At 39.9% G+C, this 27,650-nt stretch overlaps 1 protein-coding gene across 8 annotated transcripts in view; it reads right to left on the reverse strand.

Moving 5' to 3' along the window:
• mtf1 (metal-regulatory transcription factor 1) overlaps positions 1-27,650 on the reverse strand; it is a 111,178-nt gene that overhangs the window by 62,894 nt on the left and 20,634 nt on the right. For all 8 annotated transcript variants that reach the window (XR_011343581.1, XR_011343584.1, XR_011343583.1 and 5 more), the window contains exons 3-4: positions 21,460-21,698; positions 6,836-6,967 (exon numbers count right to left, since the gene is read on the reverse strand). Coding sequence is in view for 3 of the 8 variants with exons in the window: in XM_069895835.1 (XP_069751936.1) it covers positions 6,836-6,967; positions 21,460-21,698 (371 nt within the window). In the remaining 5 variants the exon portion in view is untranslated. The remainder of the gene's footprint in view (positions 1-6,835; positions 6,968-21,459; positions 21,699-27,650) is intronic.

Raw genomic sequence — 27,650 nt, forward strand, 5'->3', positions numbered from 1 at the left:
ATCAGCCTAGATAATTCTATTTTCTGATCTTCTGTAGCATCTTTCTGAAATTCCTTTTCTAACTCATCGATCTGTTTCTCTAATTCAAGACTCTGATTTAATCGAATCTTTTTTTATTTTAGAAGTATAACTAATTATTTGTCCTCTCAAATAGGCTTTCATAGCATCCCATAATGCAAACTTACTTTGAACAGAATTAGAATTTTCTTTCAAAAATTAATTTGTTTTTTCAAAAAAATCAATAAATTCCGTATTTTTCAACAACATTGCATTAAATCTCCAACGATAAGCTATTTGAATTTTCTCAGAAGTTTCATATGTAAAATACAACAGAGAATGATCTGAAATCACCCTACTTTTATATTCCGCTTGTTGTATTTTCCCTTGTAAATGTGCCGATACTAAAAAGTCAATCCTTGAAAACGATTCATGTCCAGATGAATAAAAGGAAAAATCTTTCTCTGTCGGATTAAGAGGTCTCCAAATAACTACTAAATTAAGATCTTTCATCAGCGCTTGGACCTGGATTGCCATCTTAGATTTTTTTTTAAACTTTCTTCGTAGATTTTTCTAATAAAGTTTCCAAATCACAATTAAAATCACCACCCAAAAATAAAACTGCATCTGAAATAAATACTTCATCTGCATTTGGAGCATAAATATTAACTAAAGTCCAAAATTCACTAAAAATCTTACAATTCAATTTAAGAATACATCCTGGCTTTTCCTCCATTGATTGTAATTCAAAAGATAAATTTTTATATATCAAAATTGCTACAGCTTTAGCTCTAGAATTAAATGAAGAATATACATGCCCAACCCAATCCCTTTTTAATTTCACGCTTTCCTTCACATTCAAATGTATTTCTTGTAAAATGGCAACATCAATTTTCATTTTCTTAATATACGCCAAGATTCGCTTACGGTTAATCTGACTATTTAATCCTCGAACATTGAAAGTAGGAAACCTCAGCTTTGACATATCTACTATTATTACTAAATACCAATAATATCTTTATATAAAAACTCAAATCAACATATATAGGCCCTCCAATTAAAAAAAATCACAAATGAAAAAAATTTAAAAAATAAAGAAAAATAAAGAAAAAGAAAAAAAAAGAAAATCCTCCCCCGCAAATAAAAACTACTAAAAGGTAGTAATCCCCTAAACAAAAATTGGGTGTGGGTCACCCACCAGTGGCTGATGACTAGTAGAGAACTTGGTGCAGATCTCCCCCTCTCCAGCCAAACAATCAGTAACATCAAAATATCATAATAACAAAAGAAAAATAGAATAAGAAAATTCTTCTTTTCATCCAGATGATTTCAATCTTGAAGATCCCATTTTGGAAGGAGGTGGACTCTTTCCATTCCCGTTTTTCCCATTTCTGCCATTTCTTCCGTTTCCAGAGCAACCAAATTTTTCTTTAGGAGATAATGGTGGACTACGTCTTTGTCCTCTTATATCTGGCAATGAATCAGCAAAAATCATTGCTTCACAATCAGTTTCAAAAAAACCGAAATTGATAGTCTCCGTAAAACACCTTCAACACCGCAGGGGAACGAAAAGCAGACTTGTAACCTTTACGCCACGAAACTTCTTTAACTGGAATGAATCGACGTCGACGTTGAATGACATCTTGACTCAGATCAGGATAAAAAAAGACTCTGCTATTCTGAATCAATAATGGGGTTTGTCATTAGTTTCGCATTTTGTACTGCAAGTCGAAGTATTGCTTCTCTATCCAAATAACTCAGACATCGAATTATTACCGGTCTCGAGGGTTGACCAGCTGAGGGTATTCTTCTTAAAGCTCTATGGGCTCTTTCCAGTGCCAATCCCCCAGAGAAAAAATTCTTGCCCTAATATTTGCGGAATCCAGTCTTTAAGAAAAAAACGAAGAGATTCTATACCTTCTGGCAAACCAACAATTTTCACATTATTCCTTCTACTTTGATTTTCCAAATAATCTATTTTTCTTTCTAGCTCCTTCTCACAATCTCCTAATTCTATGACTGATTTTTCCACCTTCAACACTTTTTCTGTGTTAGAAGTCACTTGCTTACAGTCCAAAAAAGCAATCTGAAATTTTTTAAATTCTTCATAAGGTGTATCCTCACGTGTCTTAAACATATTTAATTCTGAACTTGTACCAGCATTCATTTGAATCATTTCATTCGTTTGAGATGTCAACAAAGGTTTTATAACAGCTTGAATAACTACATTTAATTGCATACCCTGTGAATCAGTAAATCTCAGCTCTGCTCTCTCTGATATGGTGGCAGAACAAGATAACTGCAGCTCCTGCTGCAATTCAACAGAAGGCATTTTAAAAGTTTTACTGCAGGTCTGGACTCCCAGTGACGGCACCCCGACTTCCTCAGGGGGTCGCCGCTGGTCTCCTCCTGCATCTTGCTGTTTTCTCATCAATTCGTGAAGAAAAACGATTTCTTCAGATTGAAATGCTACCTGATGCATTTCCAACAATGGAATTATCTTCCTGCGTGCTCCCTCCATTGAAATCAAAAGGCTTTCCAAATCGGGGTCCACTTCTTGGGAACACGCACCTTCTTCCGGAGAACGGGTAATTCCAGTGCCATCCTTCATTTGGTGAGCAACAGGTATTTTTTTCAGCCCCCACAGGCGATCTTTGGGATTTTGGCAATGAAGAAATTGAGCATGGGGGCGTTTCAAGTCGCCAAGGCCCAAAAACTTCAACACTTCGAAAATGTAACTACTTTTGAACTTGAGGTTTAGTCTTTTTACCATTAGTGGCCATAATGATTCCTTAATACTTTAAATTAAAATTTAAAAAGTTTAAACTTGAAAACAAAGGGTTAAAAAATGGGTATTTAAAAGTCTGGCCAGAGAGGTCGAGATTGCATGTCTAGACTCTATGCCATCTTGCCACGCCCTCCGCATACTGGAATTCCTGATGCTGACTCCGAACTCTCCCCTTTTCCTATTGATGCACACTGGATTCCCCGGTATACGTGTGCAGTAGGCCTAAGGGAGGATTCGGAGTCAGAACTTGGGCATCAGGAGCTCCGGTGACCGGGGAGACAGAAGCCTGCCAACTTGCCATCAGCCCAAGAAGCCCCGTGATCAGCAGCGGCAGGCCGGGACATGTCGGTGATTGGCGGTGGCCAGCATTTTTTTTTCAGCAAGAATTAAACATTATTTTAATGCTTAATAAGCCTTCCCTTGTTGTTTAAACATTGATGCAAGTGATTTACTGTTGCTACTGGACTGTTTTTTTTTAAAAATGACCAGTTCGCTGAAAAAACCATTTATCCAACATTGGCCCAGAGTTGTACTGTATCTTGAAACATTAGAGATGGAGTTGTCTATTTCACCCTCATGTTGAATTTACTTTTATAAAATTTATTAAAAGCAAATCCAGTTCATTTGCAAGAACTTGAAGAACTGTATGGCATCAATGAAAAGGCATTAAAGGAAAATAAAGTGGACTGTTTCAGTTTTGAATTCATCGGCAATAAAGTCACAGTTGTGTAGCAAGTTGTATTGGAGGATTTAAACCATGCTTTTTGCTCCTGCAAGGCTGAGAATCAGTAACCTGCTTGAGTCTCAGCAGACATAAGCTAAATTAATTCCTCCATGGGGCCCAGAGATGCAGTTATCTGACAAAAAGACATCTGTGTACCAAGAACATTGTTTTGGTCACAGTCTTTCAGGCAGACCTAACATTGATGCAAGATAAACCATAGTATTCAAACTGATAAGCTGAAAGTTGCGTTATTGGATAGAAGCCAAGGCATGCTAGCTTGCTTATCTTTCTTTCTGTGCTGGGAATAGGTGCTTGGGTAAGCAGTTTTTGGGTAATATAAGCTGAAGTTTGAGACTCCCAGAGGTGGCAACATCTCTCAGAAAGAAGAACTTCTAGAGACCAGCCAACGTCCCAGTCGGGGAAGGTGGAGAAGCTGCTACTGGCGCCCCGACAACCTACTACAAGTGTGTGGTCGTTGCCTCGCTTCGGCAGTTGGGACCAGTCCAGGCGTTGATAAGTATAATTGGGAAGGGCTTGCATATTGTAGTTTGATATCAGCTTTAGAATTTGTAATAAAGATTTGTATAAACTGAAGTGCTCTTGGCGTGTGTGTCAGAGTTTACCCAGGACACAAGGACAATGCAAATTTCAAATTCTGAATGCCAAAAGATTATGATTTCTGGTCTTCCTGAACTTCACTTGCCAGGTACCAATACTCCTGAAGCTTGCAAACAATTTATTAGATAAACTTGATTCGTTCTTGTAAAAGGCAGGAAGTAAACGAAAAAATGGCCTAGACACCAGAAAGAATTCTGCCTTTCGCCCCCCACGACCTAAGTACCACAAATTAAAAATTAGCGTGGAAACCAGACAAAGAATAATCTAAAGACTATACTTCATTTGACTGTCAACCTAGATGCTGTGGTTAGAATTTTGTATTGTGACTTAAACCCACAGCCATTAGGGAGGCAAGAGTTTTACCGCTAACCCTTGGGTCAAATGAGAGAAGACAGTTATTTATTCTGCTCCTGTCCAAATAATTGAAATCCTAACAGAAGACATCTTTTCAGAGTGAACTTAAACATTTGATCAATAGATTCTATGTCATCCCTTATTTTAGAACACAAAAGTAAGATAGGATTCTGCATTTTACACACTTCTCATTGAATAATTAATCAATTGTGAAATCCTGATGAAATGAATACAAGAAAATAATGCAAAAGGTGTGCAGATCTGAATAACCTCATCATCGAACAATATTTATGATAAATGGATTAAAACCATTTGTTTTCTTTCCAAACGATTAAATGAATTGGATCTTCAAATTTAAAATGGTTTCTTTATTTCAGGCATTTCTAGAACACTACATTTTTGATGGCACTGAAGCAGGGGTTTAGGAATCAGAGAATATGAAAAGAGACAAGCAGGCACAAAGGTTTCCTTCTGTACCAAAAGATCTCGAGATCAGGCAAAATCTTTTAAAAGAGATGACTCAAAAACAATAGCAATGGTTTAATTTCATTATTACCCACCAGTTGACAGAACAATTGGATGACAGAACCCCAAAATCTTCTGACCAAGTCAGATCAATGATTGGTACCCTAAAAACATTTTGGATTGAAGTTGCATATCACACAGCACAGGGAGAGACTGTGCTAATTTCCAGTTCATTCTTTTTTATAAATCGGCCTTATTTCACATGAAGACACGACATTTGTCCTTTGATCAACAATAATTACTTGCCCTTCGCAGAGAAATCTTTGTGTCTATATTTGAAAACCATTCAAATGCATTTCTGAAGGACATCCATGACCTTCATTATTGGGTCCTAGAGCTCACATAGCACGATTTTATAAACCTCGATAAAGGTCCCGCTTCACAAGTACTAGGGCTCTCCTTAAAATTGAAGCTTCCCAGTCACAGTAAACATTCTTGTGAATCTTTATTTTATTTTTTTCATTTTAGAGAGATAGCATGGTAACAGGCCCTTCCGGTCCGCAAGTTTGTGCCGCCAAAATACACCAATAAAGCCAAAAAATCCGGTGTTTGGAGGGTGGGAGGAAACCGGAGCACTTGGAGGAAATTCATGTCACCAAGGGGATAATGTACAAACTCCTTACAGAGAGCATTGGATGAAACCAGAGTTGCTGGCACTGCAATAGTGTTGTGCTAAGCTCTCTGCCCCTTTTTTTTTTTTTTTTTTGCACCCTTTCCAGCTTAAGGATCTCTTTCCTTTCGCTGGGTGATCAAAACTGCGCACAGCACTTCTCACCATCTTGAACAATTGTAGCATGGCATCCCAGTTCTTGCATTCAATACCCTGATTAACGAAGGCAAATCTACCAAATGCCTTCTTCACCACCCTGACTACCTATATGGCCACTTTCATGGAACTATGTACAATGTTCTAAGGTCTCTTCTAAACAACACTCGTCTAGCCCTGGTTTAACCTACCAAAGTGCAATCCCCACAAATGTCTGAATTAAATTCTATATGCCATTCCTTGACATACTTTCCCAGTTCAACTTGATCCTGTTGTAATCTTAGATAGCTTTCTTCACTGTCCACTATACCAGCCTTCTCAATCTATTTTTGGCCATGCCCTCCCCCTCAGGTCTATGCTCAAAGTTTATGGGTCCCCTTCCCTGTGCAGCGGTCAAGTTTTGGTTTCTTCTGTACTTCTCTCCTACCAACTAAATAACAAAAACAAAAAAAATATTTTTGTTATTCAAAGTGAAAGAAAAACAATGCTTTTACTGAAATGTGCTGTGCCCCCAAGTGAGGCTGTAGAGCCCCTGTTGAGAATGGCTGCACTACACCACCAATGTTGGCATCATCCACAAATTTACTAACCAGGTACAATGCCATTTTTGTTAACTGTTAATACAGATGACCAACTCTGAACCAAGCATCAATCCCTGTGGTACGCCACTGGTCACAAGCCTCCAATCTGACACTACCACCCATCTCCAATTCCATATTAATTTGGTCAATGGGAACCTTATCAAAAGCCATGATAAATTTCATGTAGACAACATCTACTTCAGGTACCAGCAATGCAGAGAAGACAAGATATGGAAAAATCTTTCTGGGAATCCAACAGAATTATTGACCTCAAAGTTTCTAAAGAGTTCGATATCTAGCTTAAATTTCACTTTTTAGAAAAAAAATTGTTACTCCAAAGTCACCTTTTCGAATAGATTTCCTGGTTTAAATGGACAAATCCAGTTATTGACAACACGAAAGTCCGTATCTTCCATTTATGTGTTGATTCAATAAGAAAACTAGCTTTGTAAAACCAAAGTAGAACGACAGAGAGCTCTTACCTAAATGGCTTCTCTCCTGTATGCGTTCGGACATGCTTCCTCAGGTCACTGAGTGTAGTAAAGTACTTTGTGCAGCCTTCTGATTCACAGTTAAATGTTTTCCCTGTGTGAAGCCTTTGATGGGCTTTCAGCCTGCAAATGAAATCGAAGGTTCGGTAGTTACTAATAGTGGCTAGTCCAGTGTTGACAACCCGATAAGCGATCTTATTATTATATCACCAGTTTCACCTTGCTCTCCATAGAAGGATTCTAGAAGAGAACTTCAGTTTTTAAAAAGAGCAAAGTATATTGTAGGATATGCAAGTAAATGAGCATCTGAAGAAACAAGATTTTGTGCAGTCATCAGGCTTTACTGCCACAATACACTTATGTCAACTATTAATTCATCTTAGTTAACATCTGTGTGGAAGGAAAATTATTGGCCTCAGGCATTAGCTCAACTTCTCATTCTGTGGCTGAAGCCTGATCTTGAGTGTTTCCAGCATTTTGTTTTTTGTTTTTTTTTTAAAAATAGCATCTGCAAATTTATTTTTGCTTTTCAATCCCAAATTCTGATGCAATTTATGAAAGGTTTGATGAATACTTTGACAAAGGGCTCATGCCAAAAATTTTAGTTGTATATCTTTGCCAAAGAAAACTGCATGAATTGCTGAGTTTCTCAAGCATTTATGCATTAACTACAATCAGAAAATCTATTGACATTTTTGTTTAACTGATGCACCTTGGTATTATTTTCTCCAAAAATAGTACCAAAGCACTGAGTATTCTCCTTTATTTGGGATTGCCAACAGCCAGTGCCTTCCTGATCTCTGCTGTTGCCCAACTTGTCAGTATTTCCAGAATTTATCGATATTTCAATTTTTCATCATCTACAGTTTATTTGTTTTTATTTCTATGAACTGGGCTATCAAGTTTGTGCTACCCTCAAAGGGTGCTGATTTGTCATAAACCAGACCAAACATTTTCAAGTGGTTATCTACTTCATGCTATGACAGATTATGTTATATTTTATATTGTAATATAGATATGTTTTAAAGGAGATAAATTGTGGGGAGGTTTTTAAGTCACAAAAAAATACAAATATTTCATACACAGATCTCATTTAAAATGCCAGAGTTCTGCTCAAGCCAGACAGTCCAGGCTCCCAGTGCCTTTGTAAAGTCAACGGAAACTGCTTTGCTGAAGGACTTCACAAGTAGGTGTTAATTGGACCTGCTGTGGAGTAATGGATTATTGTTTTGGAAAGCAACAGATGAACTGACTCAGAAGATTGGGTCCGGAGCTGCAATCTGTCTGAAGGCAGTTTGCTGTTTTAGGAAGGTTATGTGGTTTTGCACAGAGAGAGTCAAACAGGTTTTTCTCTGAGTGTGACACAGAGAGAGGGAGACTTCTGGTTTTCTGCAGTGGCTTTTGGAAGCTTGTTCTAAACCGCATTTTGAAGGCAGGTTGTGAGTTCTAAGTTCAGCCTGTTGGGAACCCTTGAAAGCAAGAAGATGGCTGGCTGTATAATGTTTCACTTGAAGTAAGGGAAACAAAAAGGAACTCTGTGGTGGCCTGGAGGAAAGAGGTCATCATTTGGAAAACCCTGATGGGACAAGTTTCTTCAAGACACAAAAGTGGCTGATCAGAAGGAATCAGTTTGTGTGCGTCCAATCTCTCTCTGAAAAAAATTTCTCTGAAAACCGACAAGAACATTCCTGAGTGGTAAATATTTACCTTTCAAGCACCAAAGCCTGGTGAAGATTCATAAATGTTAAATTCTGGGTACAGTATAAGAATTGCCTAATACCAGTGAACTTGGAGGAGTGAGAAGTGAGATTGGACTGTGACATTACATGCACTTGTGCTTAGAAATAGAAGGTGGGTTATGTTAGGTTAATAGTTAAAGTTAACCTAATAGTTAGGTTAGGTTAATAAGTTAAAGTTTAATCCTGCTTTTATATTTAAAAAAAATTAAAACTTTTGTTTAAGTAACCATTGTCTTGGTGAATTTCTATTGCTGCTGGGCTTTGTGGTCCTCTGGACCCAACACAATGCGGAGAACAGATTCCACACCTCAAACATTTTTCAAGCATTTGTGCATATTGATGAAGCAATCATTTCCCAGAGAAGCACAATGATAAATCTCAAGATGATTTGTTTAAAGTGTGTCTCTGCTGGACACTGTGAAACTGAGCAGTCTTTGTTGACAGAATTCTGTTTTCAGATTTCAAAATCGATCACTCTTTGTCAGGTTCAATAAGAACAGGATTCCCCTTGTCCTCACCTATCACCCCAAGATCCTCCACATCCAACATTCACTGCAATTTCTGTCATCTAGTGTGATCCCACCACCAGACGTACATCATCGTCTCCTCGGTACTTAATCCTGTTTAACTTTCTTGTTTAACTCAAGTAGTTTATTCCATAATAGGTAGTTGAACAGCTTTTATGTGATTTTTCCCAGAGAAGCAATAACCAATACCAGAGCACATTTGTTTTAAGTGAGTGGACAAAGGTTTAGGGGAGATGTCAGAGGCAACTTTTTTTTAACCCCCCTATACAGAGAGTGGATTCCTGGAATGTATTGCTGGAGGTGGGGTTGGAGGTTGGTTCAATCGGGAAATTTCAAAAACCCTTAGAAAGGAACATTGATGAAAGAAAAATAGAGGGCTGGATTTGGAGTAGAATAGTTTTATTTTGGTCAACACAATGTGGCCAGCCAAAAGCCAGTACTGTTCTATGTTCTATAGCTTTATGTGGACTATTTTGTTTACTTGGTGGGTGTACTAGGTAACCTTAATAACATCAGTGTTTTTATTAAACGCAAAAAGTCCATGCCCTCCTTCTCACTTCCTGAACAAGAAAGCACAACTTGAGGATAAAAAGGCATCAATTTAAAACAGATGCAGGAAAATGTCTTTCATCAGAGGGTCATGAACTGTGGAACTTATTGCCACAGGTGGCTGTGGAAGTGAGGCTGTTGGGGTATTTAAGGGAGAGATTGACAGGTATTTGATTAGTCAGAGCATCAAGGGTTATGGGGAGAAAGCCAGTGAGTGGGAGGATGGATCAGATCATGATCAGAATGGCAGAGCAGACTCAATGGGCCCATGCCTGCTCCTATATCTTGCGATCTTTCATTGAAAATGCAAGATATATGTTCAGATTTTGCCATTTCAGATTACAACTTTCTAAACAACTAAATTGCTATAATGGACAATAAATGAAATGCAGAGCACCTTCAGCTTCCATGCTGGCTGGCAATGTAATCCTGGTAGATCTCCTCATCAACAAGGCTATTGGCACAGCACAGTGTTACCTCCTCAACTCCTGTAACTTGGGGCCAATCTTGACCTCTGGTCTCCCTGGGACCATTGTGGCTTCCTCTCAAATGCTCTCGTTTCTTCAAAATCCAAAGATATGCCAGTTGGTAGTTTAATCGACCACTATAAATTCCCCAAGATGTAGACAGGTGAGTAGTTGGAGAAGCAGGGTGAAATGGATCAACATGCAAGAAAGAATGGGGAATGATAAGCACATAGGGAAATAAGATTGATCCAAGAGTGGTCACAGATTTGATAGAACCAATTCAATTTCATGGGATTATCAATAAGATTCTTGAAAATGAGTTGAACTTCTGGTCTGAGATTTTCTGGATTTCAACATAGAAGTTTCCAAAGCCTAAATGATAAGCACAGGATTTTTTGCAGTTAGAATTTAACTTTCATTTCTTGTTAACTTGAACTGGATTATTTTATGGCATTACTGAAAAAGAAAGCAAATATCTGATCATGGCAATCAACAGTTAATTCTGTGCAAAGCTGGAATGGTTTATATGAATAAGGAATATTTATTGCCAAAGGGAACTTGAACAAAGCCATTGCTTAAAAAAAAAGTGCATGCAACCAAATTGACTTTGCTGAAGCAATGTACAAAGCATGCAAAGTCTAAGAATTTGGCAAGCAAAAAAACATTTGGTGTAAAGAGGAATCAAAACAGAGAAATGTAATTTAATAAAGCAGAAGCCAAGTGCTAAGCATTAACCTAAAGGGTGAGTTATAAGTTTTGTTTCAACTAAATACAGACATAGCAACTATGTTCCATATACATGGGAAATGTTGGCTATTTTTCACTTTCTGGAAATAGACTGTGTGGAACTATCGTGGAATCAGAGCTTTACAACATGGAAGCAGGGACTTTCAGTCCAATCTACTCATGCTGTTCAAGCTGATCCTCTTTGCCCATGTTTGACCCATATTCCCTTAAACTGTTCCTATCTACTTACTTGTCTGGGTGTCTTAATGTTGTAATTGCACCTGCCTCTACAATTTCCTCTGGCAGCTTCTTCCATACCACTACCCTTTCAAGTCCCCTCTCACCTTAAATAAATACCCCTTTAGTTTTAGATTCCCCTACCTTGGGACAAAGGCCAACAATTTACCTTTTCTATCCCCTTGTAGCCACGTGCTACACAAAAGAACGACACTCAAGTGTGGTCTACGTTATTACGGCTCAAACCCAACTTTTATATCATTCAAGCTCCCGCCACTTGCCCAGATTACTGACGCCACATTCTGCATGACAAAGGCGGGTTTTCCCATGCACAGGTACACCCTTGCATGACAAAACCTTCCTCTCCGCACACTAAGTCTGTTGGCTGTAGAGCAGGGCCAGCGCCATTTTAGGGTCGCTGGCCCTTTAGGCTGCTTTAGCCATTTGTCCGATGGTACACTTGCTGGGGTCAGTGTCACTGCGCGGTCTGCTGGCTTTATGTTGCGCTCGCTGCCGAGAGCCGTGGGCCGCCACACCCTAATGACCTTTCATATTTCAAAGGTCACCGTCTGCCTATTCTCTCCAAGGTAAATTGTGTCAAACCATCTGGTCTCTGCTTACAACTCAAATCCTCCAGACCCAACAATATCCTTGAGAAACTTTGCTGAAACCTCTTATTGTGCCCATGTGCTTGTAGCCCTAGCTAGGTCTCTCAATGCTGGAACACACTCTGTGGTCCAGTCATTCACTATTTACACCCAGCCTTGGTTTAACTTCCTAAAATACATCACAGGGAGTAAAGAAAACAAGAAATAAGGGTAGTCAGCTATCTGGCTCATTGTGTCTGCTCTGCATTTGTTAAGATCATGGCTCATCTACCTGTGGCTCAACTTCACCTACCTGACTTTTCACCATTTCTCTCAATTTTTCTATGCAAAAATCTAGTTGTGTCTTCAATATATTTAATGAGGAAGCCTCCACTGTTGTCTTGGGCAGAGAACTCCAGATTTTCTACTCCCTGGAAATGTTCTTCCTCATCTCCATTCTCAATCTACTCTCCTGGATCTTGAGACTACGTTTCTCAGTTCTAATCTCACCTACCAGTGGAAACAAATGTCCTCCTGCTGTCTTATTTATCCCTTTCATAATTCCTAGGTTTGGCAGTGCATGAAGCCATGAATAAACAGTTGGTGTGAGACATGCAAAACTAAGGCTACCTGCAAATTGGAGGAACAACTCTGAATCTTCCTTCTGGTCTCTCTCCAACCATATGCTATCAACACAGACTTCTCCAGTTTCTGTTAGACCCCTCCCCCGAGTCTCTTCCATATTCCTGTCTCCTTACCCCTCCAGATGCCACCTCTTCCCTCTCCATTCAGAGCTGCCCCCTCTTCATAACCTCAGCTATTTTCTTTTCTACCCTCTCATCCATATTCACCTATGACCTGTTATATTTTACTCATCCCGTGCCCCTTCCTCCCATCTTTTTATTCATGCATCTGCCTACTTTTTGCTTGACAAAGGTCTCAGCCCCAAAATGTTCATTGTATCCCTTTCCACAGTCAAGTTTCTCCAGCAGTTGCGCATTGCAATATCTACTGCCTTGGTCTCGTCTTGGGTGGCACTTCAAAAAAAAAAAAAAACACCAATTTAAATTCACGAGATTTAGGACTTAGCAACTGTTGATGATATACAAAAACAATCTGCAAGAGGGGACAGAGAGTAGTGTATCTTCGTTCGCTGATGACAAAATTAAGGCGAAAAACAAATTATGTGGAGGATATGGAAAGTTGCAGAGAGATCATGAATAGGCAAGGGTCTGACAGATGGAGTACGATTTTGGCAAATGCGAGGTTATCCACTTTGGGAGGAAAGGTGGAAGATCAGAATACAGGTGTATCCCATTTTACGAATACTCACTTTACGAAAATTTGCTTTTATGAAGAAACCTAGATTTGAATGGGTTTTTGCCTTTACGAAAATAGCTTTTCAATAATAGTGAATGGGTTGTCACTTTACGCCGTTTCGGTTTACCAGAGGTTTCATCGGAACTCTCTAGTTTCGCAAAGTGGGGTATACCAGCATTATTTAAATGGCAAGTGATTGCAGCATGGTGACTGTTGAAGAACTTGGGAGGGTCTCCTCACTTGAGGAAGGATCCAATGGTTTTTGAGGCAATACAGAGGAAGTTCACCAGATTGATTCCAGGGATGAAGGGGTTAGCATGCAAGGAGAGATCAAGTCATCTAGGACTGCACGCACTGGAATTTAGAAGAATAAAAGGGGATCTTATAGAAATAAAATTATGAAAGGAATAGACAAGATAGAGGTCGATAAGTTGTTTCCATTGGTAGGGGAGACCGGAACAAGGGGATATAGCCTCAAGATTCAGGGCAGTAAATTTAGGACAGATGAGGAGGAACTGGTTTTCCTAGAAGGCAATGAATTGAAGAGTTTGCTGCCCATTGAATCAGTGGAGACTACCTAAGTACATACATTTAAGACAAGGTTGGATATATTTTTTTACATGGTAAGGGAATTAAGAGATACAGGGAAAAGGCAGGTAGGTGGAAATGAGCCGATCAGATTAGCCATAATCACATTGAATCTGGCTCAGTGGGCCAGATGGCAAACTTGTGCTCTTATGACAATAGTTTCAAGAACTCAGAGTTTACAGAGTAAACTAACAGACCAACCAGAATACCATCAACCAGTGCACTCACATCAACAGTGAAGTGTTTTGGAAGGCTGGTGTTGAAGCAGCAACATGGATCCATTCTAATTTGCCTACCATAGCAATAGGTCTATGGCAGATGCCAATTCACTGGCTCTACTCAGCCCTGGACAGCAAAGATGCATACCACAGGATGCTCTTTATGGACTACAGTTTGGCATTTAATACCATCAACTGGGACTCAACACCCCACTGTGTAATTGAATCCTGGATTTCCTCACTATCAGTGAGGATTGGTAGGAACATCTCCACCACAATCTCCATCAGTACTGGAGCATCACAGGGATATGTCCTTAGCCTCCTGCTCTACTCACTTTACACCTATGACTCTGTGGTTTGGTACGACAGCATTACCATCTAAAATTTGCTGATGACACCACTATGGTGGCTTGTGTACAAAGTGGCAATGAGTCAGTATACAGGAGGAAGATTTAATACTTTGCTGAATGTTGCACCAACAACAACCACGCTCTCAATGTCTCCAAAATGCTGATTTTTTTTACTTCAGGAAGGGAAAAACAGAGGCATACAATCCAGTGATCATTAGGGGAAATCAAAGGTGGAGAGTGTGAGCAAATTGAAGTTCTTTGGAGTTACTATCTTGGAGGATCTTTCCTGGACCCACAAACTAATGGCATCATGAAGTAAGCATGTCAGCACTTCTACTTCCTCAGGAGTTTGAGGAGGTTTGCCACTACACCAGAAACCCTGGCAAATTTCTACTGATGTGTGGTGGAAAGTGTGCTGACCGGCTGCATCACAGTCTGGTACAAGGACATCAATACCCTTAAGCGTAAAGCCCTTCAACAGGTTGTGAACACAGCCCAGGACATCACAGGGAAAATTCTCTCCACCATCAAGAACATCTACAAGGAACGCTAGAGCAGTAGCAATCATCCACACCACCCAGCGAACGCTCTGTTCTTGCTGCTGCCACCAGGAAAGAGGCTTAGGTGCCACAAGACTCGCACCACCAGGTTCAGGAACAGCTGCTATTACTCCACCATCAGGATCCTCAACAATAAACTCAATCAGGGATTCATTTAAGAATGCTTGCTTTTACACTTTATTGATATTTCCCCCTTCTGTATTGTACAGTTTGTTTACATTTCTTTGTTAATGTGTACTTTTTTTCCCCACTACCAATAAGTGATGATTATGCCTGGCTGACAGGAACAAGAATCTGAGTTGTACGTGATACCATGTATGAACAGGTACTCAGACAATAAATCTGAATAGCTGGAAATGGTCAAGTATGTGATTGATGGTTAGATTAATATTTCTGCAAGCAGTGAAGAAATGAAGTCAGGTTATTATACAGAGGTAAAAATGGGCATATGTTAATAATGGTGAGGAATCAGGTCAAAACAAAGCTCTAGGTTAACTTTTAAAATATGATTGACAAAAATCAAATGGAAACAGCAGACAAGGAAGGGAAAGAGTCGGTGATTAAGGATTTGTGATGGGTTACCAAGGACAATAGCTATGGTTTATCCATTATTTAAAGAAATCTCCAAGTTATATGGAAAACAACCTGTATGATAGAAGAGGCCAGAGGGGGTCAAGAGAGAGGAAGCATTTTCCAACTAAATGACTGCTATGAAAGAGATACTGCTTTTTCAGATAACAATTATGGCTTGTAAATGAGAAACAGGAGGCAGTCAAAGATACATTCTAGGGAAAGTCCAATATATCAAAGTGAGGCAAGAAGCCTCACTTGAATGGAACCCAAGCCAGAGCAGGGCAGAAGGTTAACTCTTAAAGGCTGAAGTCAAGGTGAAAGATTACTTACAGAACACATCAGGTTAGATTTCTGATGACTTTGATACAAGCAGTGTTACGACAAGGACCAAGTCCTAATATTTGAGGCCTGGGAAAGGCAGGAAAAACATCTAAAGTGTTGGAGAGATGGGATTGATGCATCAGCTTGAAATGACATGGCAGTGAAGACATTAAGTTTTTTTCTCCCCATTTCATGTCAGTGGGAGATTGAGAATGACTATTTAAAATAAGGATGTGGTGTAGATTATGGCAAGATACACAGAGGATATGGTTCCAAATAACATTCAGTGTCAGTGGTGGGAAGCAGGATGATAAGATTTAATTGGATTCACTGCACAGCAATGGATGCAGCAAGTTGGATAAAGAAGTGAGGACAGAGTTGGGCTCCTGCACATGCACTCAGCAGGAAGCTTCATGCAATTGTGCTCCAGAAAGCAATGCCAAATGCCTCCGGAGTCTTCTGAAGGAGCAACGAAAGCCACGTGTCAGCTGTGCCTGATCCATGAGAAATAAATATTCTTTCATTACCATTAAAAGATTTGAAGTTGACTATTAAAGAACTAAGGCTTGTTTTAACAGTAGATGCCATTCAGTAAATTAGTCCATGGTTTTCTTCACCACCAACTATATTTGCAGTGTTCTGTATTATTGTACGAACAAAACAAGGGAGCTGGTTTAGCAGAACTGGATAAAACCTTAACTGTCAATAATAGCAGAACAGACATTCATTTGAAGTCAAAGTTAGCCAGACATAAGAAATCAAATTTAAGAAACGTTACTCTTATTGGAATGAGTAATAGCAAAGTAGATGCTGGATCAAGCAAGTGTCATGAGAGGCTCTGAACAGGTAGGTTTAGAGTTTCAAGCTTGAATCAGTACATTGATAAAAAGGAACAATATCAGAGCTATGTCTCAACAGTAGTTTCAACCATTTTGGGTCTGATACCCACCTGGCTTCTGGCCTAACATGCTGTGGCCCATTAGTGGCAATGACAGAGAAATATTTTCAAGTCAAAAGCAGCTCTGTAAGAAACACATCTTTATCAAATTTAAAGTATTTTATTTAACATTTTTTAAAAAAACACAAGAATACAATGAACATAAAAACTCCCAATCAAAAAAATCAAAGCTCAAGCCACTTAACAAGACCCCTGTCCCTGAAGTTTCTTCACCAGTTTCCACATCCTTGGTGCTATTGTAGATAAAGCACACCTGAGATCTGACTCCACTTTTTGTGCCTTTGTCTTCAACTACAGCAATGTCAAGAAATCTGATTCACAAAGTAGTTGACATAACATCATATCCACCCTGACCTCAGTGGGTTGGTAAGTCTCCGTGACCAAAATGGCAACGCACTGTGGCCCACCAGTGGGCCATGACCCACTGGCTTTGAACCACTGTCATGAATAAAAGAAACAAAGGTTGGGAAAGAGGGGAAAAAGATCAAAGTTTGGTGTTCCAAATGAGAAGAGTCCAAAAAGAAGCCGCTAGGTCTTCCAGCGTAGATCATCCAAGATATCCTTCAAAAAAAAAAATGGCTTCCTTCATACCACCATCAACTCATCTCTTCCCCGCACATCTGCCCTGTCCCCCCCCCCCCGCCCCCGCCGCAAGATGCAACAAAAACAGGATTCCTAGTCCTCATTTACACCCCACCAGTCTCCCCATTCAACACATTATCCTCAGCAATTTCCATTACCTACAACATGATCCAACCACCAAACACATCTTCCCCTCTCCTACTCCTGTTGGGACCACTCCCTCTATGACTCCTTTGTCCACTCATCCCTTCCCACTAATTGCCCCCTTGGCACATTCCCCTGTCACTGCAGTAAGTGCCACACATGCCCTCATCTCCTCCGTCACCACCCTTCTGAGCTCCAAATAATCCTTGCTAGTCAATCTGCGGAATTCATTTACTGCATCCAATGCGCCTGTTGCAGCCTTCTCCGCACTGGAGAGACTAGACACAGACTGGGAGATGGCTTTGCTGAGCACCTTCTTTCTGTCCACATCAATGACATGCCAAGGCCACCCGTAAATTGGAGAAGCAACACCCAATATTTCATCTGGACAGATGATATCAACATAGACTTCTCTGGTTTCTGCTAAACTACTCCCCGTTCTCCCCTCCTTTCCTCCAGCTCTCCACCCCGTCCCTCTCCATTCACAGAGCTATTCCCACTGTTCCGTTTGGTGTTGTGCCCTCCCTCCCTCATCCACCCAACACCTCTTGCCTGTGGGCATGGGATCCTTCACCCCCCCCCCCCCCCACAAACCAAGTTATTCAGGCACCTGCCTAGATTCTGCTCATACTTTGATGAAGGGCTCAGGCCCGAAATGTTGATCCTGCATCTTTATCTTTCCTATATAAAGTACATGGTTTGACCTGCTGAGTTTCTTCAGCATTATGTTTTTACTTCAATCACAGTGTCTACAGACTTCTGTGTTTTACTCGAAATTGCTTAAATTTAGAAATATCCTGATAGCCATCAAGAATTAGGACACTAGCATTCAGGGCAAATAGAGTCATGAATGAATGGGCTGTCCATATTGTGACAGACATCTTCCATTTAGCTTTTAAGCAGCAAAAAGACCAGTTTAGTCCCATGACTTGAATCCATCACAGAACACAAATCCTTCCCCTTGGTACTGGACCAAGTTGCTAATCTATTGGGATGGCAGCACATCACAACAATTCTATGGATCAATTCCTGAATCACTTAACCATCCTTGCACTCAAAAATGTGATGCTATCCAAGAAACATGGGAAGACCACAATTTAAAAAAAATCAAATAAGAAATGTAACAAATATTTGAAGTGCATCATGGATTTGCAATTCAATCGATCAAAACCCAAGCTGATTAATAACTATTAACAATCACACAAATAATTGTTCACCCAATCCAATCATTGATAAACTGCAGCAAAACTCAGGCTTGAAATTACATACAACACCCAGCAATGCTAAACCGAAAAGCCTCTCAGTGATTGAAAAGGCAACAGAGTATAATTCAACAAAACAAATGCTAACCAAGTCACTCTATTTTATGAATTAGCTCCAAGCTAGGTTTCAGAGACAATACAAAATCAAGTCATTCTTCAAGGGCAGTATGGCTAGTGCAGCTGTTAGGGTAATGCTATTAGCAAGCCAGTAACAATGGTTTGAATCCAGCGTTGTCTGAGGAGTTTGTACATTCTCCCTCTAACAATGTGGGTTTCCTCCAAATTTCCATAGAAGTACAGGGTTTGAATGTTAATTGGTGTATTTGGGTGGTGCAGAAGGGCCTGTTACTGAGCTGCATCTCTAAATTTAAAAAATGAGAACCAATTTGATTTTTCAGCAAGTCAAAGCTGGGACAACACACATTTATCATATCTTGCATCACTGAGCAATCAGGAGGGAAAAGGCACAATCGCTTTTATAAAATGACAACCCATTCATTCCAAATAATCCAGTGAGAACAGGAAAAGAAACAGATTTGTTGAACAGACAAATGGGACATCTTAAAACCTGCAAACAATGCATGTAAAGAAATGAAAATGAATTGATATTCTTTCTCCTGAAGGAGCAGACTTTCACATTTAAGATTTCAGACTTTAAATAGCTACTATAAAGCAACCACCCCTCAGTTGGACTCTCCACAAAGTCAAAACCAGCTGAAGTGCTGTATTAAAAGGTCAAATAATGCTTCGTGGAGATAGGCATATGCAAAGTTGAGGAAAGTGACTGCAATACCTCAAACCATCTGTTGTGCACTTGTGCAATAAGTCCCCGATTGTTGTCATTTATAAGTTTTTAAAATCAGTCATTAATTGAAGATTCTTCTCATCTTGGTGGGACAGAAGTGAAAGGAGAGTTTAGGAGCTTTGGTGTTTCTGCTTTTTTGGATTCATATTTTGCGTGTCCTTTCCTCAACACATTAGAGTTGTAAATTTGTTTCAAGTTTAGTAATTGCTATGTGTAGTGATCACAGTATTTGGCTTTGATACAAATTCCTGTGGTACTTGTGTCACTCACCTCCAAAACAGGGAAAAGGAGCAGCCCAGATTTATTTTAAAACACACATTCCTTTAAATTTTAAACAAAAATTTAGACATACAGCACAGTAACAGGACCTTCTAGCCCACAAGCTGTGCTGACCAAATTCCCCAATTAACCTACAAACCCTGCACATTTTGAAAGGGTTGACATGTGGTAACTTATCCATCACCCTCTGGCCAGCTCCTCCTTCCATTTCCTGCATCAACATTCATTGACAATTTTTCCAGGCCCTTGAAGTTGGTGGCCACAACGGCATTTATTGAAACTAATGTTCAGGATCATTTATTTGCTCACGATAGCTTGGGATATTGAGCAAGAATGTAAAATCATCGTGAAACGGATGCAAGGTGAACAGTTGATTGGTAATGGAGAAATAAAATATCTATTGAGAACTTGTGCAGACATTGATCTTTACTGTTTTATAAAGCTCAAATAGCACACTTACCAACCTTTTCAATGTCCACTAAACACAAATAAAATCGGTCCTTAAACATTAACTGAAGCCAGCACCTACCCCCTTCTTCTGTTATTGTTTATTCCATTATATCTCAAATCCACTGATGAGAAATCAAATAAAAAGCTACAGAACTACAACTAATTTAGAAAGAGACCAAGAGCTATGTCACAATTTCTTATACATACATTTTGGCTTAACATCACCATTCTCTGGTTCAAAATATGGCCACCTAAAAAAAAAAGCATGTACTACAAGCTACTATTCCATTGCAAAATTGATAAGAGTGCACCCACCCTTGTAGGTGCGATGATCAGTAAAACTGAAGATTAAGTTTAATATAAATATTTTAAATGTTTCAGGTGTGTGTGACTGGAATATATTTTGAAATGCATTGGTTGTGAATCACTTCATACTCCATGGACGAGCAGGGATTTGTTAATAAAAACAACCATCTTCCTCCAGTCCTCCTCAAGATGATAGTTAAGGCCAAGATCATGAGACTAATCACATATCAATGTGAAAAACAAGTTTAGTCAGAACTCATTCCCTTATGCAAGTCCCACAAGAAGGCAAGGGGAAAAAAAAGCTGCCTGTTGCACGTGTGCCTCAAGCAATCCAGATGTCTGTCTGTGCACAATTCAAGTGCCAAGGGAACATGTATACACTTTAATACTCAACTTGCAGATTTAAAAATAAAAAAATCTAAATTTGGCTCCCCTTGGATTCCAGCAGCCAATCAGAAATTGTAAGCAGGTGCAGCCTTGTATTTTGCACAAACAAGTTAAATTTAGCATTGCAAAACATCAGTGGTAAAACAGTATTTCATTTTTGTACTTACATTGCCAAATAAATTTGAAAAAAAAATTCTGACAGAAAAGGAGGCCTGAAATTAAAAACAGAATCCTGGAAATTAACTGAAGCCAAAAAGAGTGCAGATGCAGGAATCCGAAACAAAATCAAACACCAAGAACTCATCGTCAAGCAGCATCTATGGTGGCCCAAACGTGCACAATGACCTCTTGCAGAACTCAAGGATGTGGAAAAGTTGCTAGTATATAGTAGTACAAAGGAAGGGTGGGAGAGAGGCTGGAAGGTGGATCCAGATGAGGAGGGAATAATAAGCAGGTAGCTCCAGCCAAGGGGTGGAGAGATGGACAAACTGATGACTGTGTGTGAGAGGGTTGTATGCTATACAAGCAGAATGAAATGTTGTTCTTCCAATTTGTATTTGGCCTTTTTGTAGCAATGGAGAAAGCTGAAGGCAGACATGTCAGTGTGGGAGTCAAACCCAAAGTACAATATGGCCACAATGCAGAGGGTCTGGAAAGACTCATGGTTAACAATAACTTACCTATACAGTGTGTTAAATGCTTTTTCACAACCCTGTACATCACATTCAAATGGCTTTTCCTTGGTATGAACTCTGACATGGATTTTTAGGCTGTAAGACGTGAGAAAGGCCTTGCCACAGCCTTGCTGGTTGCACACGAATGTGTATTCTCCACGGTGAGTCTTCTGATGTGTTCGTAGATTCCCTGCTGTGCTGTATGTACGTGGACAGCCTTCAAACGTGCATTGATATCGTTTTACCTGCAGTCACAAAATGTTTAAAATGTTAAATTGTGTATTTTCTATTTGAAATTTACTGACTCAACACTTAGTATTTTTTTTAAACTTGGAACCAGTCAACTTTATAGAAACCTAAAGAAAAAATATTTCAAAAGGTAATGTGCAATTGTTGAAATATGTTAAAATTGAATATTAAATGTTAAACATGCCTTGATTGCAATTTCAAACTTGTGCAATGGAAAGCGGACAAAGAAAATGCAATTGCACAGGCAAAGGAAGGTCTTGCATGGATTGTCTGCAAGATTCAAGGTTAAAGGCAACAGCAGAAATATTAAAAATAATAAACCCAAACTAGCATGGTAGAACAAGATCATCCAAAACTTGCTGCTGCTATCCTGTGTAATGTGGAACAAACTTGCCTCACTTAAATGTTGGCTTCCTGTTGCCCATTCAAACATAAAATAAATCATTCCTACATTAAGACTGCAATACTTAAATGATAACAAGTCAAGACAACTTCTAGTGTTGAAGAAGCATTTGTCCGATGAACAAATTAAAAACAGTAGTTCAGAAATGAAAAAAGGCCTCAGCAAATTTTCAAGGGAACAGTATGCAGGCAGACGTGCGCCTAAATCAATGACAATTTATTCTAGTATACACCTGGAGATTCTAGATTATCTAGCTGTACTAAACACTTGTTGCTCCCACCCTATCAAAATATTACTTACATATTTTTAGGTTTTTGTGAGCTAAATTCACAACACAGACAATTCAGTCCTGCAGCCAAGAGCCACATTTTAAAGTATACACATTGCGGTTCAGATTCTTATCACTATACATAATCTGGGTTGGATTCAAATTCAAGATTGTTTATTGTCATAGTAATAAAACTGTCATATTACACATTTCCTTTTGCCTTCTACAAGGCAGACAAATTCGATACTGGCAGGAATTGCCTAAATGCCTCTTACAGTCAGACTTAGAGAGAGAAGCAAAAGAGAGACCCTCCCAGAGTGTGCGTAGATTTTCTTCCAGCACTTCCATACTCCCCACAGCCACTTTGAGTCCAGTCCAAACCATTTGCAACCCGAGCTCCAGATCAGAACCTTCGACACAAATCAGGAACTTTTCAGCGCCCTCAGCACCTCCCCGCGTCCTGGTTCTGATACCTGGTACCCCTCCAGCCAGTATGAGCCAGTCTCCATCAGAACACAGTTTCCACGAGTTCCTCACCAAGTCACCACCCCGTGAATTGGTCCTTAAGCCGCAGAGCCCCCCCTCACTGGTCCGCCACCATGGTTGGCGTCCCCATAGGTCATCTTCTCCCTCTCAGACAGCACATGATCTTCCTGTCCTCTGGTGCCTTGCTCCAGTCTTCTGCTTCCCTGGAGTCTGCAGCTACTCGCGACCTACTGCTGATTAATAAAGCCCCATCATCTTGAGTGCAGACCCGCTAGGGCAGGATTTCCACCAAGACCACCGTCGTCTCTTACAATGGGCCTTTCAAAGCCCATTCAGAGCCAATGGCAGTCGGCTGGAGCCCACTGGACCGCTGCATCTCCACTCCCCGCAGGTGCACACCAACAGTAGCACTGCCGCTGCAGCGGCTCAGACAGTGCCACATTTTTGCCGCCATACTCTGATATATGGTCTTCTGGTGGTCGCGGTTGAGGTGCTGCTCTGCCTGACGAGGGGACCGCTTCACGTGGGAGTCATTGGGACAGAACTTGGCAACTCTGGCGAGGTGATGCCAAGCCTGGTTATAGTCATCCATGTTGTAGAGGGTCACAGTGATGCAGTACAGAGCCTCAGTGTTGTCTCCCTAATACTCCAGCACCCTCTTGTAGCTCACCTTCTCCACCTCTAAACACTTCCAGAATTAATGGTAAAACATTCAACATTTATACTTTGAAATTCCATTCCAGTTCCTAATCTAAAAATGGCATTTCAATGCAGTGACAAAAATGAAATAAAAAGGCTCATCTTCCAAAGGAGTCACTGAAGTGAGGATCAATTTGCCCCAAATTAGTGAGCACAGGAACATATGTCAAAATTCGAAGGACAGCAGCAAAGCCATAAATCTCCTGCAGGAGACACCTCAAACTACTGACAGAACTTCAGTATCCAGAAATCAATAGTAATCACTCCAAGTACACAATGAAAGTAGATTTACATTAATGCACGCGGAACAATTTAAGCAATACCGCTAAAATGGGAAGATTGCTGCAACATTTTTTGCTCCATTTAAAAAATTATGATCTCAGTTGAAAAGACAGATTCTTGGTTTCAAAATCTCACAAAGACAACACCATTTCCAGCGGTACAGAATTTCTTCTATACCACAATATCACAATCGATTTTTGAGCTTGGGTGTCCTTGGTTGGAGAAGGAGCATTAATCTTCTGACTCAGAGGGTCACTGGTTTTTGCACCAAAGGGCCAAAATTCCTTTCAAGCTGCCCAGGATTCTACATGGATCTTCCTTCCTTAAACAGGAGGAAGCTAAGAAGTTCTGTGCAACATTCAGAGGCCCAAGGTTGGAGAGGAAATTACCAATGATTTCCCCGTACGTGCTCACATGTATCCAGTAGTGGAACACCAACTTTTCCCACTGCCAAGTAAATCTGCCTCTCAAGTGCTGCAGGTCAATGCTGATGTTGCTTCTGGTTCTTTGGTTCCCCATATACAGTCACACATACAAGGCCACAAGGATAAGCAGATTTTACAACCTTCAAATAAAATAGTGTTTCTTTGCTTTTATTTATTTTATTTTTAATAAACAGTGAGAATAATGTTACATGATTAGTTTTAAAGGTTTGTGAACGTTTATTAATGCCAGAAACATTCACGTCGGTCTGACAGCCTGGTAGAATTGAAAAGCCTTTATCAATGAAAGATCTCAGATCACATTGGAACTGTGGATGTAACTGCTAGCATATTTATTTTAATGGGGCGGCATGGTTAGCAGACCAGTTAGGACAAGCCTGTTACAGTGCCAGTGACCTGGGTTATAATCCAGCGCTTCTCTAAGAATTTGTACACTCTCTCCGTGTCTGTGTGGTTTCTATGTGCTCTGGTTTCTTCCCCTTGTTCAAAAAGTACTGGAGGTGTCGGCCAATTGGGTGGCACAGGCTCATGGCTGAAAGGGCCTATTACCGTGTTAAATTTACGTCTAAATTTAAATGTTGACTAACAGGTGGGAACAAGCACAACTCACCATTCAAAGGAAATCCTGGGACACCCAAATGCTCCAACGGTTAAAGTTCACACTGGGGGGCGTGGCAAGATGGTGTAGAGGGAAGACATGTGGTTCCACCTTCCCCTAGTTAGACTTCTAAATACCCGACTTTAAAATTTGTAAAAGTGATTAAAAATAGTATCGACAGATTTTGGAATAGTGAAGGATAGAAATGGCTACAAACGTGAAAAAATCAAAAGCTCAATTGCAAAAGAAACTACCTTACAAAAGTGTTGAAGGATTGAGGCCTATCTATCAAGTTGAAGCCACGGAGTCGTCAACTGGAGCCCCCAAGCCTCCGAGGACTCCTGCTCAGTTAAGTATTACGCCGGTGCCGATTGTGCATCTGCAAGATGGCACTGGTTCAGTGACAAACTCGGCCGGTTCTGACTCACGCACCCGTGAGTCCAGGCGTGAGGGCAGATCGGCCGAGCGAGGACAGACCCATGTGCCCGCAACATTGCCTGGTGGTCTGGAGGCGCGCAGTGTAGCGTTGGAAGGTGCACTTGCGCGGTTGGTGGTTCTGTCAGGCATGAGCGGTGCATCGCGGGTCCGTCAATTACTAGATAAGGTGTGGGCTGTGGGAGAGCCCAAGCGACGGCGGCGGACGAGGTCAACATGCTGTCGTGGGGTGTCCAAACTTGCAGCCGCACCGGAAGAGGACCTACTTCATTTGGGGAGGAAGAGAGCTCAACTTTATTGGAATTTACACAGGAAGAAATGGGGACTGACATCAGAGAAGATAGGCCTCAAAGGGAGGTGATGGAACCTGGACTGGATTCTGTGTTTACAATCTTGGAAGGGATTGCTCATCAAATGGAAAAAATGTCAATGCAGATATCTACTCAGATGACTCAAGGATTTATGGAAGTGAAAACTAAAATGAACAATGTGTGAAGAAATGACTTTTACGAAGCAAGATATTACTGTAGTTAAAAGTGATGTTAGTAGATGCATAAAATCAGTGGACACTGTACAAGATAATTTAAAAAAAGACTGAAGCTTTTAAGGAAGAAACCGTTTCCAGGTCAATCACCATGAGCAGTTCTGATTCGCTGTTTGAAATATCAGGATAGAGAAATTATATTGCGAATGATGGTGCAGAAGGCACGGCAAAACCAGGCTCCACTGATGGTTCAAAATAACAGGGTGCTTTTTTTTTTAAAATGCAGATTTGAGTCAAGAAGTTATTAGAAGGCGTCGAGAATTTAATTCAGCTAAAGAGGTATTGTGGCGAAAGGGATATAAATTTGTCTTTCATTACCAGCAGCATTGAAAGTTTTTTTATGGGAATTTTCAATCTCAATTTTTTGAAAATGAACATGATGCATTAATCTTTGCTAATTCATTGCCAGATTTACGAGGAAATGGACGGTCACCACTATCGTCACCCAAGAGGAGGGTAAATGGCAATGGTAATGGGAAGAATGGAAAACATGGAAAGAATGGGAAAAAAAGTTGAATTGACGCAAAGTCTTCTGATATTGAGGACCTGGAACAATCACTGGGATTGGAATCACTGGGATGACTGTTTTGTCACCTGTCACTAGTGGGTTTTACCACACCCAGATTTTTTAAGGGACTACTACATTTTAGTAGTTTGTTTTGGGATTGTTTTTTTTTGGAGTAAAAAAAAGTTCACACTTACAGTAATGTGCATCAGGAGCACACAGAAAGTATTATTGTGGCTGGCTTAATATGAACTTTTACCCTAGGATTGGTGGAGAGAACAAGACAGTACCGGCAGTAAAATTTAGTTTGGCTCAGAAAGGATCTTTGATTGTCTGAAATATTAGACATGTAATACAACAAATACAAAGATCATCTGGGAAACAAAAGGGGTGCTACTACAGTAACGTTTTAGAGTCAGTTTATAGCATAGAAATAGCATGTACCAAGAACTTCCTAGAATTAATAATACAACATAAGCAATTAAAATGAATGCATCACAAATACTCCATCTTGCTCAGACAGAAACTATTTTTTGACATAGCATCAAAGAATGAAGTACTCTTTCTGAGAAGCTATCTAGGTTATTCATTCGATTAGTTTTCAATTCTTCATTATTGTACAAGTCTTCATTATTACTGCAACCTGTTTCAATTACAAGAAATTGAAATGGCAACACATTGTGAAGTTTGTACAAATATTGAATGAGCAAGGTCGCACTGATTTCTTTGCCACCCACAAAGACTTAAAATTCTCAAAAGCTGTTTGAGTCCATCATTTAGTCTGAATACACTGACAATGTGAGTCTTAGGATTATTGTTCTGTCCACAATCAAAGCAACTCTAGCACAAAAATCTGTTCTCATAGTAAGATTTATTAATTTAGAAAAATGAGCAGTATTTTATAAAAATTCTTACATAGCTCAATAGAGTGGATGCAAAGATTAATTTTTGAACTGGTTTGGGAAACAAAGTTCAGTTTAAAATCAAAGATTGCCAAATTTCTCGACACATATGGAATACAGAGCTATTGGGACAGTGTGGGAAAATCTAGGATGAAGATTAACCATGGGCCGGATGACCTAATCCTGTCCATAATTCTCATGTGTGATGCTAACACAATGGATGAAATTCTGTACAAAGTCACCACTGCCAGTCTCATGATCTATTCTATCAAAGCACTGAAGTGTCTCTCGATTATGACTTTAAAGCTATGAGAAAGCCTGACCTTTTTATGCAAAACATACAATCTGTTGCTGTCCAATAGAACCTTTCTTTTCCTTTCCAT

This window comes from Narcine bancroftii, chromosome 8 (genome assembly GCF_036971445.1).
Source record: "Narcine bancroftii isolate sNarBan1 chromosome 8, sNarBan1.hap1, whole genome shotgun sequence".
Taxonomy (NCBI): Eukaryota; Metazoa; Chordata; class Chondrichthyes; order Torpediniformes; family Narcinidae; genus Narcine; species Narcine bancroftii.